This window comes from Cygnus olor, chromosome Z, assembly GCF_009769625.2.
Source record: "Cygnus olor isolate bCygOlo1 chromosome Z, bCygOlo1.pri.v2, whole genome shotgun sequence".
Classification (NCBI taxonomy): domain Eukaryota; kingdom Metazoa; phylum Chordata; class Aves; order Anseriformes; family Anatidae; genus Cygnus; species Cygnus olor.
This window is the reverse complement of record NC_049198.1, coordinates 45,587,248-45,600,361: the sequence shown is the minus strand read 5'-3', so window position 1 is coordinate 45,600,361 and position 13,114 is coordinate 45,587,248. Positions and strand designations below refer to the sequence as shown.

Here is a 13,114-nt window from a genome sequence, read left to right as displayed (position 1 = left end):
GGGCCTGAGTCTGTTCTCCTATGCCCAGGTTCCCTATTTATTTGTTTGTTTGTTTGTTTACTGTTTTTAACTGAAGGCACACCTGTTTTGTAGCAGAAAAAAAAAAATCTGCAGGGTTTACTTGGATATTGAATATTATTAAGCCAATGAACTACTCCCCTCAGTAGAAACAGAGACCAAAAATGTCAGAGGATGAGGTAACACGTGAGGGCGTTGACCTTGGTTACACTGACTATACAGCAGACCAGCTCTATTTACTTTGACAGAGGCACCTTTGACTTCCATTTTTCCATTTTGCCAAATAACATTTTCAAGATACACATAATTAATCATACAGGCCCACACATTTGGGCCAGATGATGTGCTCATTTGAAAAGGTAGCTTTCCGGCTTGGCATACTAAGTAGGTGATGGTAGCCAGTTCCATGGTCTTTCCATGAAGAGTGACAGTAAGGAAAAGGCCCATGCAAGAGCAGCTATTTTGTGTGCTGTGGAGCAGAGAAAAACTTTTCCTCTGAAGAAAGCTTAGCTGGGCTGACAGTACCCAAATCCCCTTCCTGCAACACCAGAGTGGCACCTTGTAAAGGTCCTTCCCTCTTACCCACTTGGAGAAAAGCTGAGCCCGGGGATGCCTTGGGAAGTTACATCGCTCTTGGAGAGAACAAATGCAGCTCTGAAGGCTTCAGGGGTGCCAGCACGCCTCTTCACGGTGCCCGTAGCTCACTAAGGGCTGCAGCTAGCCTCGTGCCTCAGTAGTGGCCAAGCTGAAACCCCCGATCACTGCTGTCGTGCTTGCCCCATGAGTTTTGCCATGAGAAGGGACTGCCTTCAGGCCCAAAGTGGCCACTGGGTCCACAGCTCCCAGCATGGCTAAGGGGCCGATCTATCTAATTATATTGTTGGAAATGCTGGGTTAAATGGCATTAAGCCGGGTTGATGCCAGCAAAGCTGAGCTGGGCAGGGGCAGATTGGCTGCCCTCAGGCTGCTAGCTTTTTGGCAACCGGCGCTTTACGCCCAGGTGTTCTTTCCATTTCCTCACTAAAGCAGTTGGAAATAACGAATGCTTAAGGCAATGCTACACCCTAACTACAGTCGCTTATTGTAAAATGTGCCTTTTCTACAGAACCGCTGTGTGCTGCAGCCAGCACGGTGAGCCCTTTGAGTGGGCAAGCCCAGGGTCCGAGTCTGCTCCCAGGAGAAGAGGCAGAGCCTTCCTCTAGCTCCAGGGGCGGCACAGCCACAGCCGACACTGCTTTCACAAATAGTGCTTTCAAGCACAACACCTAGAATTTAAATCTATGTTTTCTATGGAAGGCCAAACCCTTTTTACGCTCCTTGAAAGATGACAGCTACATGACAACTTCAGTTCAAAGGTCTGGGATTTAAATATACGTTTTCTAAATGTTTATGGTACCTAATGAGTTGAAAATGCTCTGTAAGACTGCCAGCAATAAAAGACTCTGGTGAAAGCTCCTCGTGAAAACTTTTATTCTCCTTTGGTGGTTGGACTTGCATTTCTTTTGTAATATGGAACCAAAATAAATATTCTAATTCATGAAATAATATGAATGAAATGAGACTCTGCTTTATGGTTTTTGCTCCATGTAGAATCCTTTATGAAGGGGAGATCTGATTCGGATTTCTAGCATGCTCAAATCAGCCTAGATAATAAAAAGCTTGGACTCTGGGCAGCATTTTAAGGAATTTTCTAAAATTTTAGGGGAAAAGAAGCTTATCCTCTATCTTTTTACATTTTCAAGGACAGGAAATCTTCCTGGTTGGTTATGGTCCAGAACTGTGAAGCCCTCAATTTATCCTACTCTAAAATTTTTCTCTGAAACCTTCCCAAACCTGTGTTTTACCTAACACATCCAAGTGGGATGTACCCACTGGAAAAAAATCTCTTTAGATATATTATCAGTGTTTAATGTGAACCCATGAGTATTAGGAATCTGCTTAAAGTATAGCAAAAAAAAAAAAAAAAGACCAAACAACAACAACAAAACAAAATAAATAAAACAACAAAAACAACATCCAGATCAAAAAATAAGAGACAGATATCAAAGTGGAGTGATTTTTTTTTTTTTTATTGACACACAATCACATGGCCTCAAACAGTTGGTTGCACCTTGCATCAACTCTAACAAATAGCTAAGGCTAGCATCCAGATGTTAAAATTCACTTTTACAGGCACGTTTCTAGACTTTGGCCACTACAAATATTTTTTACTTTTCACCTAAATACGGAGAATCACATATCACAACACAATGTGAGGGTTGGTGTGGGGTCAGCCACAAAGTTTTCTCAAACAGTTGTCCTGCTAAGGCCTATCTCCTCTACAAATAGCAAGGAATGCTGCCATGTGCCATCACCTCATGAGCTAACGTTTGGAAGCACACAAACATTTTAGCAGGCAGTTTTCAAAATCAGAACTTCAAGGGAGACTTCAAGATTGAAAATACAGACAAATAGCACTGTAACATCTAAAAACCTAAGCCACAACAACGCAATGTTGTCAGTTCTATTTCTAACAAAGCTACAGAGCTGCTGACCTAGCCTGTACCTGCAGTTCATGCTCCTGTTCATGCTTAGCTTAGTTTAGTTTGTTCTTTTTCTATATGCACTTCTTTTCAACATTTTTGGTAGAAGTTGTCCATTTTCTACTCTCTTTCACAGTTCATTCAAATTCATTTTATATTCTTCTTTGTTCTTGCTGTTTTCTAACAGCATAAAACATTTACAAGTAGACTGCTAGCTTGTAAGAAGATAATCACAATGCAAATCTCTACATTTTAAAGGCTTTTGCTACACACATTACACCACTTACACACTGTACGTACTTTGAAAGAGTCTTTATGCTGCTGTTTAAATGATTAAGACAGGAGTAAAACCAAGTATGAGCTCCTACAAGTTGTTAATTAAAAAGCGTCAACTTCTTCTGATTATGATTAAGGCAAAGTGTGGTTTGGAGGCATTAAGCAGGAATCTTCAAAGGAGCCCAAGAAAGCTAGATGTTTACATTGAGAACTAATCTGAGAATTTCCCTTCCAGTGAAGGGAAAACTTACACTGAAGCCTCCAGCTATAAAGTACTAGTACTGATGGAAGTACCATAGGCCACTTCCATGGAGACTTGCAACCAGATGTTTATGAAGTCTTAATTACTCTAGGTCTTAGGGAACCCCCCTGATGCTGAACAGCATCCTGTACTGAGGCTGGTAAGTCAGTGATAAACCACAAACCTTTTTTTGTACAGGTTTCTGTGGAACAGCCCCTCAAAATAATGATTCTGGGGCTCCAGAAAAGTTGAAAGATCATGCAAACTGAATAGATTATTCCATATTCAAGGCAGGGTCAGGTATAAATGGAGATATGCCCTTCAGCATGACCCTGCTGTACCGCATCTTCCCTCTTGTATCTGCAAAAGTGCTCAGAGACGGTAAAAGTGTAAGGTCCCATTGCCAGAAAAAAAGGATCTTGTCCTACTGGCTGGGCTTCTTCCCAGGGAGAAGCTATAACACAATCCCATGCTGTGGTAGTGCCTGGAGGGAAAAGAGGAACTCCACAAGGACCAGGTTGTGGTTCATTGCTTTCTGAAATGATACGTCTCTGCTTCAGAACTGAAGAATCTCAGCTTAGGTAGTGCATTCACAATGTACACAGGTTTACATAGGTTTGACATACATTTTTAAATACATTGAAAATAGTAAGTAAAAATATATGCATTGAAATAGTACATACCCTTGATATATGTATTGATGGGTCACATTTTAACTACTTTAAATAGAAAACATATATAACCTCATTTAATGGTTATTTACTACTGTTTTTTTAAAAGTTGTGAAATGTCACAGTGACAACTATCATGTTGTCTTTCACTAAACATGAAAAGTTTGACTAACAGTGGAAAAAACAAATGTACTGCATTGATATGGCATGTTAAAGTTCCTGTCAGTTTAAAGCTACTACTTCATGTATTTTAAAAATCCCCTTCAAAACACATCTGTCTTTTTGAATAATTTGTCACCTTACACTCTATACTACAATACAATGTTTAAAATATTGTAAACTCTAACCAAACATTGACTTTTTAATATGGAATTGTACAAATATACAGCTATTTATACCACATACAAGTAAGGCCATTAACATAACAGCAAGATACATATACAGAACTATAATCCCCAATATATGTAATGAGCTTTTCTCCTAGTTGGCAATAATCAGGCTCATTTTCTGATTATCAGCAGCGTTTAGTGAATGCTGAAGTTACATTTATTAGATGAATATTTAGTGAATGTTAACAGGTTTTCTTGATGTCTTGCAGGATCAGGTGGTGCCAAATGCAACCTTATCATGCAATGCCATCATGGTGCACAATGTCAATAGATGTACATGGACTCTGTACTGGCTGTTGGGTAGCACAGAAAGCTTTTCTGAATCAGGTGTGTTACTGAAAGAACACACAAAGCAAATGATTGTTGATAATTAAGTCCTCAGAGTTAAATAAGTGGTTAGTGTTTTCCCCTATGATTTAAGTGCATGAATACTTAAACTACACTTGTAGTTTAATTCTAAGCCACAGAAAGGTCCTTGACTTGAAGAGTCCCTTACTTACAGAAGTTTCCGTTGTGAAATGAAGATTCACGCTTCTCAATGACACACGAGGGAATGCTCATCTGAGGGAAATCTTCCTTTGGCTTCTGGGTATTGCTGCTGCTGGATTTACTTCGACTGTGATCTGGCGTGGGCTGAATAGGCAAAGATCTGGCTACCCTGGATTTCACCAGGCAACCACAAACAAGGCGAAAGAAAGCCCGACGCATTTCCTTACTGGCCAAAGTATAGATGATGGGGTTCATTGCAGAATTGATGACCGCCAGAGCAATAAACCAGTTGGCTTTGTACAAGACAGAGCACTCCTTGACTCTGCAGGCTACATCAATGAGGAACAAAATGAACAATGGAGACCAGCAGGCAATGAAGACACTAACAACGATCACAACAGTCCTAAGGAGTGCCATGGACCGCTCCGAGTTATTGTGGTTAGTGACATTTCGGCTGCTGGACTTTACCAGGATGTAGATGCGTGCATAAAGGATAACAATGGCCACCAGAATGGCTATGAAGATACTAATGCAGAACACAACATACTTCTTGGAGTAAAGAGGCAAAATGGTTGAACAATCTGGCAAGTTGTTTATACAGTTCCAGCCAAGGATGGGTAAGGCACCCAAGGAAATTGAAATAAGCCAGCATGTTCCAATGAGAAGGAACACTCTATATTTCTTATTTGCATCATAAGGCCTCATCTTAATCATAGTCAAATGCCGCTCAATAGCTATTGCTAGTAAGCTGAAGGTGGAGGCTCCCAGTGCAACAAACATACTGCCTTCCCTAATGAACCAGATTGTTGAGGACAAGCTCAGAGTTTTCTTCCCAGACATAAGAATGTTTACTTTGTAAACAATCCCAGCTAAAAGATCACAGAGAGCTAGATTGCCAATGAAAAAGTACATGCGGTTGTGAAACTTATTGTTTTTCCATATGGCAATCAACACCATCAAGTTTTCCAGGACTATGAAACTACATAGGATCAGAAATGCAATAGTGGTCAGGTCTATTTTATCAGTTGCCTTTTCCCTTAGAATGAGCTTTCCTGTGTAATTATAATGCAGTACGATCAGAGAGTCCATCCCTTCACTTGTGTGAGGGCCAACAACATCAGCAGGGGGCACAGTAACTGCTGACATCGTTTATGAGCTGATGTGGGATATTCCTTCTTCAGTATCACAAGAATTTAGTTCCAATAATTTTCCACAAGAGGGAGATCAAGCCACGTTCCTCCAAGTACTCCTCTGGGCGGGCAGCGGGTATCCCCAGCTCCAGTGAGTCTTGCATGTTAATTTGGGAGAATGGCTCAGAAACCAGGCCCTGAAAATAAAAACAACAAATGCAACATAAGTTTCACTGTCATTGCATGTCACCCACAGCCTGTGTGGATGCTCAAGCTGTAACACAAACCCTGGAGCCAAGAGGGATGTTGACCACGATGAGGTGCCGAAGTCTAGCATTGCTGTGCGTTTACCAAGGCAGTGGTGGGTAAGCCATAGCTCTTGCTGTGGAAGTATGATGCCAATGTGGAGAATTGCTAATAAGTGTTTCCTCCTACAAAATTTCCATATGAAAAATATGAAGTAGTGTCAAAAAGGATTAGCAAAAGCTCCCGGCAAGCACATATTCACAGCAATTGGCTCACTCCTTCCCAAAAAGACCTAAGTGTATGTGGCACTACCAAAACACCACCCAACTTTCACTGCCTGAGCAGTAGCACAGCAAAGTCACTGCTTTCTGAGCTTGATCCTGTTCCCCAAGCAAACCTTCAGTATTAAAGAGCCTGAGAAAGTCAGCACTGACACAAATGTGCACACTGCCAATGCCTAAGATAGCTTCCCACCCTTAATGATACAAAATTATTCTATTAACAATTAAAGAGGTGCTCTGAAAGCCAGTCATCACAAAACCAATCCTATTTCCAATTCAAATTAGTTGGCTTTTTACTACTACTTGGAAAAAAAAAAGTAAAAAAAAAAAAGTAAATCATATCTTTCTAAATATCATGTTTCATTCTGGTTCACTTTTCTTCTATTTTAAATATGTATAAAAGACATCCATTTAACTTTTTTTTTAAAGTATTATACAATGAGAGATCATCCTTTTCAATTTACTTCTGTTTTTCTTTAAATCATGACTTAGATTAACTGCAACATTTTCCCATGGACTTTGCTATGCTGCTTTTTCACAGCAGATTGATTCTCCTAGCTGTCTTTTTTTTTTTTTTTTTTTTTTTTTTTTTTCCATTGCCAAGCATAAGTATTGGAAGAGATCTGCACAGCTTTGTAAAAATATCAGGAGATGCCAGAAGCACTTACTACTTTACCAGAAACATTACAGTTTAGGGGCTGCATACTCCAATGAGAATCAGTGCTTTTGGCTCAAATGTATGCAGTAAGGTTGAACTGAGAGCCAATTTTTCAGCTTGGTAACCAAGCCAGGATGGGGATGAGAAGAGAACTGGTTCCACTGGAACCAAATTTGTAAAGGTTTCATTTTTTTTTTCTGGGAAAAATGAAAAAAAAAGTTGTGCTAGATGGGCAGGATGGTCACTTTCTTTTGCCCCCAAATGAAGTAGCTTAGTTTAGGGAAGAGAGCTCCTGACTCCTTATTTACACAAAGGTCATGAACACTTCCTAAACTTGTGAAAGAAGCTTTCAAAAGAAGGGTATCAAGAGAAGAAAGTGAGATTTCAGCCTCTACCAGCACAACAATAGTTTTCAACCTGTGGCCTGTGCATCCCAAGGAATCTCTTATTTACTATTCTGTGTAACATAGCAAGCACACTGTCAGCAGGCTTAGGTTTAACACAGAAGTGTTTGTACTTCCACTGGAAAACACGCAGGTTTCTGAAGATCACAAAAGCATGTGAGCTGCTCTTATTCCAGCACTCTGGCCGGGGCACTTGAAGAGTGGGAGATACCTTTTCAAGTGCCTTGTGAAAGAGGGGAGGAGCAAACCAGGTCCCAGATGAATGTAAAGGGATTTAAAGGATGACCCACACCATTTTTCTCCCACCCTTCCTTTTCCTGGATTCTCTCAGTCAGAAGAGAATTTATCTGAAAAAAAGCCTATGGTGAGATGACTTGAATTCATTAATACATTCAGGATGCTTTAAAATGATTTTCTGAGAGGGTAATTTACTACTATTATTTGCCCATTCTATTTTTTAGGTCCAAACTGCTTTGGTGATGAGACCCATAGGGAGACAGAGATACATCATCCAAGAAACACAGTTGTCACTTAGTGTTGTAGGTCTTCTACTCTCTGAAGATGATGGCAACCCCCTCATTCATTTCCAAGGAGCAGAAATTGGCCCTCAAGTTGTTGACTCTTTTTCTGAAGCGCAGTAACAGTGAAGCTCTTCAACAGAAGAACTTCACCTCAGCTAAGGTTCAATCTAATTGTAAGTCAGTTAAAATCTACACACTGCTGTCACAGAAATTATCACAGTCTTTCATTGTATTGGATTATAACAAGATGCCACTGTGTTCATATGAATTGCAAGTGCTTTCCACTGTACAATAAACAACTATATTTTATTAGAAAAGCATTTGTTAACAATAGCTTAACTAGCAATACTCATCAGAATGCCTGAGAGCATCATATTCAGCACCACATGCAACAAAATACGTGCTTCTGTAAGCCTCTTCCATGTAGAGTTTTCATACTCCTCTACCAAAGGACAAATATGTTTATTTCTGTGGGGAAAATGATATGCAAGACATAGGACTGTATCAGCCATATCTCCATGGATGTAAACTGTCATGACTCTACTAAAGGCTATGGCGCTGTACCAGTTCCCCTGGCTGAAGGCATAGACAGTGTACTTAGCCAGCAGAAATCACACTGGGTCTCTTCCATTGTTCATAATTACTCCTTCCCTTAAAATTATTACAGCAAATTTAGTATCACAAAAGTAAATCTGCTTCTGACAGCCCAGCAGCAAGGCACTGGAGGCTGTAACAGTATTTGCCAGGACTCTCAGGGAATGAATCTCATTCACCAGCCACTTGAAAGTTAATATAAATAATAATGTAGTAAATTACTTCCTTCTGGCAGCATCATTTCAAGGTAATATCTTTCAGCCATGCTACTTTTTAAAAAATGCTTTCATTTTTTTCTCCTCCTTTGTAGCCAGTAACTCAAAAAGAACATTCATTTTCTAACAGTTAGCAAGAATACGGCTGGTTGTATATTATAGTAACAAGATAGCAGCAGTCAGATCCAGGATATCTGAACCACTGCTTCATGACAGCCCTACAAATTACTCCTCAAAAAGTCTTTGTCCCAGACACATACACAGAAGACTAGTTACTAGTTGCAAAGTATGGTCCTTAGCTTGAAATACTAAAAAGAGGACCTGAAGAGCTTGTCTGTGCGTGTTGGGCATTCCCCTGGTTAGGTACCTCAATATCCTGAGCGCTCAATACTGCCAGAAATTCATTTTATTCCCTCTAAAGGAAACAGAGTCCCTATTGCTGCACCACCAGGTACCACTAGAAATGCAAACTTATTGGCAGAGCAGGGGCAACCCGTCTATGCTTTCGTGCGGATGTGATGGCCAGAGCAGTGTTCAACAAACTGCTCAAATAAAGGAAGTGTTACAACACTGAGAGTCAGAGTCTTGTGGAGGACAACTCAGTTGCCTTCCTCAGCTGCTTGGCTGACCTTTGTCCTCCCTGCTCCGTGGATGGAGGGAGCAGTCGGGTGAGCCCATGATGTGCCCATCCTGGGAAATCTCCCTGCCCACTGCTATGCTTTGTGGTTTCCATAGCTGTTTGTGTGGTCTTCTGCAGAGCTCCAGGGTCCTAACAGGATCAAGCACCCTTCCAGGTTGGAGCAGGGTCTCTCCACCACGGCTCATGTCCCTGGGGTATGACAGGGTACTTATGGTTCCTGTGCTGCATGCGCTGTGGGAAGGGCAGTGCTGTGCAGACGCCTTGCCCTGCCCAATGGCAAAGGGGCACCTCCACCACCCTTCCCAGCCCCAGCACACAGCAGCACAGGCAGGGATGCAGTGCCATACCTCTCACCAGCTCCACACAGGTGCCAGGAGGCAATGGGAAGCTGGCGGTAATGTGGATGCCAAGCCTGTCAGCAGCTATTCCCTCAGTATTTCTGCCCTCAGCTCCTAACAGGCACTCCAGTAAGAGTACAACAAGGGGCTGAGGGCTTTTACCATCTCAGGAGTCACTGGGTACTTCAGAGCAGGAAAAATAATAAATTTGTGTCTTCAAAACAGTGTGCCAAACTGCTCTTAATTTTCACGATAGCCCGAAGTCAACAGAAGTGAAAACAAGACTTAACTCACGGCTTCCTACATTTGTCTTCACAAGAACATACAAAGCAATATGTTCAGTACACCCACTGCAGCTCAGCTGGAGTCCGTATTTTCCTACCTTCCAGACATCCACAAAAAGCCTTGGCCAAAGGGGCTGGACCACCCCCCACCACCAACACCAGCACACACATTCCTGTTCTCCCTTCTCTTTCACACACGGCCATATGCTTTGGCCACAAATGACAATTTAAAGAAAGGCAAAGGGAAAGACAAGAATGCATACCCACTGCCAAACTTCTGTATATTTTATTTTTAAAGCCTTTCCAGATGAAAAGTAAATACGTGCAATTTGTCTGGCACACCCTGGCAGTGCTAAATTTTAGAAGAGAAAAGGCTTTTGAGAACCACAGCACATTACAATACACATTTCCACCACGAAATTATGCCGTGCTGGATGTAAACGGAGTTTAGACAACAAACATCTGCTGCAGAACAATGTCCTCGACAACTCAAATAAACTTTCAAAAAAAAAATTATTTTTTTTTTGAAGTGAACTTGCTGGCAGCTTTCGGCCTCGGAAAAGCCTTTAATGAGCGGTTATTTTTTTTGGCGTCCGTGTTTCAGACACCGGTTTGCGCTTCGCAGTCCCCGGCAGCACGCGTGCACCCATCCACCCACCCACCCGTCCCGATCCCGCACTGCCGCGCGTGGGATGAAGGCAGGCTTCCCTCGCCCCCCGCCCCAAACCCGGCGCCCCCGACCGCGCACCCCCGTCGGGAGGACCCCCTGCAACTCACCATCTCCGGCTGGGCCGCAGCTCAGCCCCGCGGCCCCGCACCGCCTCCTGCGCTCGCCGCCGCCGCCGCCTCCCAAACTTTTCCCGGCCCCCGGCGAGCCCGGGGCAGCGCCGCGGCGCCAGGTGGCCGCGCAGGAGGGCGCCGCCATCGCGACACGGCGACAGGGGCGACCTGCTGGGGTGGGGGGGAGCCGGGTACCTGCCCCGGCCCCGCTCCCTCCTCCGGCGCTCCGCGGACCCCGACCTCGCCGGCTGCGCGGCGCCGGGGCTGGGCCGGCCCGGGCGGGGCTGGGTGCGATGGGACGGGACGGGGTGGTCCCGGAGCCGCTCCCGGAGCCGGCCCTGGCCCACCGCGGCATCCCCCCGTCCGTCCTGCCCCCTCCTCACCTCCGAGCTCTCTCCGCCCCCTCTCACCTCCGTCCCGCCGGCCCCGGGCCCCGGCTCGGTGCTCACGGCTCGCCGTCGCCTCCCCCGGCCCCCTAACCCCGTGCCGGGCCGTGCTGAGCTGTGCCGAGCCGTGCCGTGCCGTCCGAGGGCACGTCTGGCCGGGACGCAGCCGGCGATGCGAGCAGCCCGGGTTAAAGGGCGAGGCGGCGGAGCCCGCGGGGAGCGCTTGTTGGGGCCGTAAAAATGGCGGTGGGGGGAGAGGGGGAGGAAAATCTGGGTAGTCCTTACGCAGTTCGAGCTATTAACGTGCTAATGAGAGTGCGGTTTACCTTTCCTGCCTCTGCCCTGGAGTTTCATTGTGCCTAATATTCTGTGCGGTCCTCAGCCGGACAGGGGTGACACCGGGTGAGTGAAGTATTCTGAAATTCCAAGCGAAAACGGTGGTGGTTCTGCCCTGAGCTGCCACTTACAGGAGGTCCTCAGCGAGGTACATCTTGGCAGCGTCACCGAGCAGAAGCAACTCGAGGGTAGCGATAGGCACGCAGACTGCTTCAGGAGCAGGATCCACGCTTCTCCAGAGAAGTTGAATCCGGGATCCTAGAGCCTTCTAATTCAGACAAACTTGCGAGATACCCGTGGGTACAGCAAAACCTTCTGTCGGAGAGTGAAAACTTTCTGTCAGAAGCAGATAGAGCGAGCTGGCAAGCAGGAGCGCCACGGCAGCGCTGCTAAGTGTGGGCAGGCGTGTAGGGTTGCCTTGTCTTGCTGCAGTGTTTTTCTTGGGAGCCTCCTGTCTGGAGCTCAGCATCGTCATGCTGGGACTCATGCCACGGGCTCGGCTGTCAGGTCTCCTGTGCTGCTACTCCATAGGGAAGAAAAGACCTGGAAAAAAAAAAAAAAAAAAAAAAGCAGAACTAGGATTTTAAAAGCCAGAACTTTAAACAAAGCTAATGTAACAGAACACAAGGTGGTTTTCTGTCACCTCTTTTTATCCGACTGAAGATGACGAAAAAAAAAAACCACACACACAAAAAAAACAACACACAACACACTTCTGGTTTAGGACCTTGATAGGAAAATAAGGGCTGCAGAGAGCACAAGACTGGTAAAATTGCTCTGAAGCTGTTGGCACAGTATATATGGCCCCACTTAGCTATGGGTAGTCCTATGTGGTGAAGCGGGGTGGCACTGCCCTAATCTCCTGGTCTCCCCATCATGTGTGCTGTGTGACGGCAGCTCTGTGCTATGGAAAAGCAGTGGACACCTTCTGCACTGTGTAAAAGTACAAACTTCTTTTTTTACAGCAAAGGGGGCTCAAGGCCTGTGAATTGGGGCTCTCCTGTTCCACAGAAAAGCGTTGTCCAACTATTTCCCCACAAACCACCCCAGGAAGCTCTGTAGTCCTCATGGCAGCCACTTACCACAATGCTCCCAAGGCCCACTTCTTGCAGCGCAGATGTTTCAGTAAGCAGCCCCTGCCCTTGCTCTGTGGTCTACTATTATTCCTCCTCCTTTTCCCTGTTTCCTTGTTTCTCCTTCAGTGCCTTTTTGCTACTTTGAGAGAGGAGCCAGAGGAAAAAGCCTTGCTGATCTGAGTAGAGTAGGTAAGGTCTCAAGAATCCACCACCAGAAAGATCTTTTGGGCAACGGTGCCAGGAGGTGCCACACTGTGCCCTGTTGCCTGCAGTGGATTTTTATTTGGCTTCCTCCGTGGGCATGCCACAAGCTGGTAATAGCGGTGAATAGCAGGACCCCACCACAGTGCAAGGAAATTGCTCTTCGCTGCAGCAGAGTGTGTGTGCATGGGAAGTGCTGTAGTGATGGTGCAGACCAGATGTTATCTCTGAGAACTCTGAAGGTCACGTTTGGTATCCAAGGCCCTTCTTCTGCTACAAAGCACCTCGAGCAATGTGGTCACGCCAGTGAGCAGGAGGATCTGACACCCCAGCTCCCCTCTCATTCCAGTGCTGGAACAGTGTCCATCTGATCAGCAAGCAGCGGTTTCTTGCAGCTGCCTCTCAGACCCTGTGGCTG

At 44.9% G+C, this 13,114-nt stretch overlaps 1 protein-coding gene across 8 annotated transcripts in view; it reads right to left on the bottom strand.

Moving 5' to 3' along the window:
- S1PR3 (sphingosine-1-phosphate receptor 3) overlaps nt 1-12,726 on the bottom strand; it is a 35,861-nt gene extending 23,135 nt beyond the window's left edge. For 2 of the 8 annotated variants that reach the window (XR_005815291.1, XR_005815290.1), the window contains exon 1: nt 11,410-11,957. Coding sequence is in view for 5 of the 8 variants with exons in the window: in XM_040541173.1 (XP_040397107.1) it covers nt 4,610-5,752 (1,143 nt within the window). In the remaining 3 variants the exon portion in view is untranslated. Of the gene's footprint in view, nt 1-2,632; nt 5,934-6,023; nt 6,048-10,694; nt 10,985-11,107 lie in introns of those variants that run through there. The other 6 variants (XM_040541173.1, XM_040541174.1, XM_040541176.1 and 3 more) reach the window with 6 other exon arrangements.
- Nucleotides 12,727-13,114: the final 388 nt, after the last annotated feature.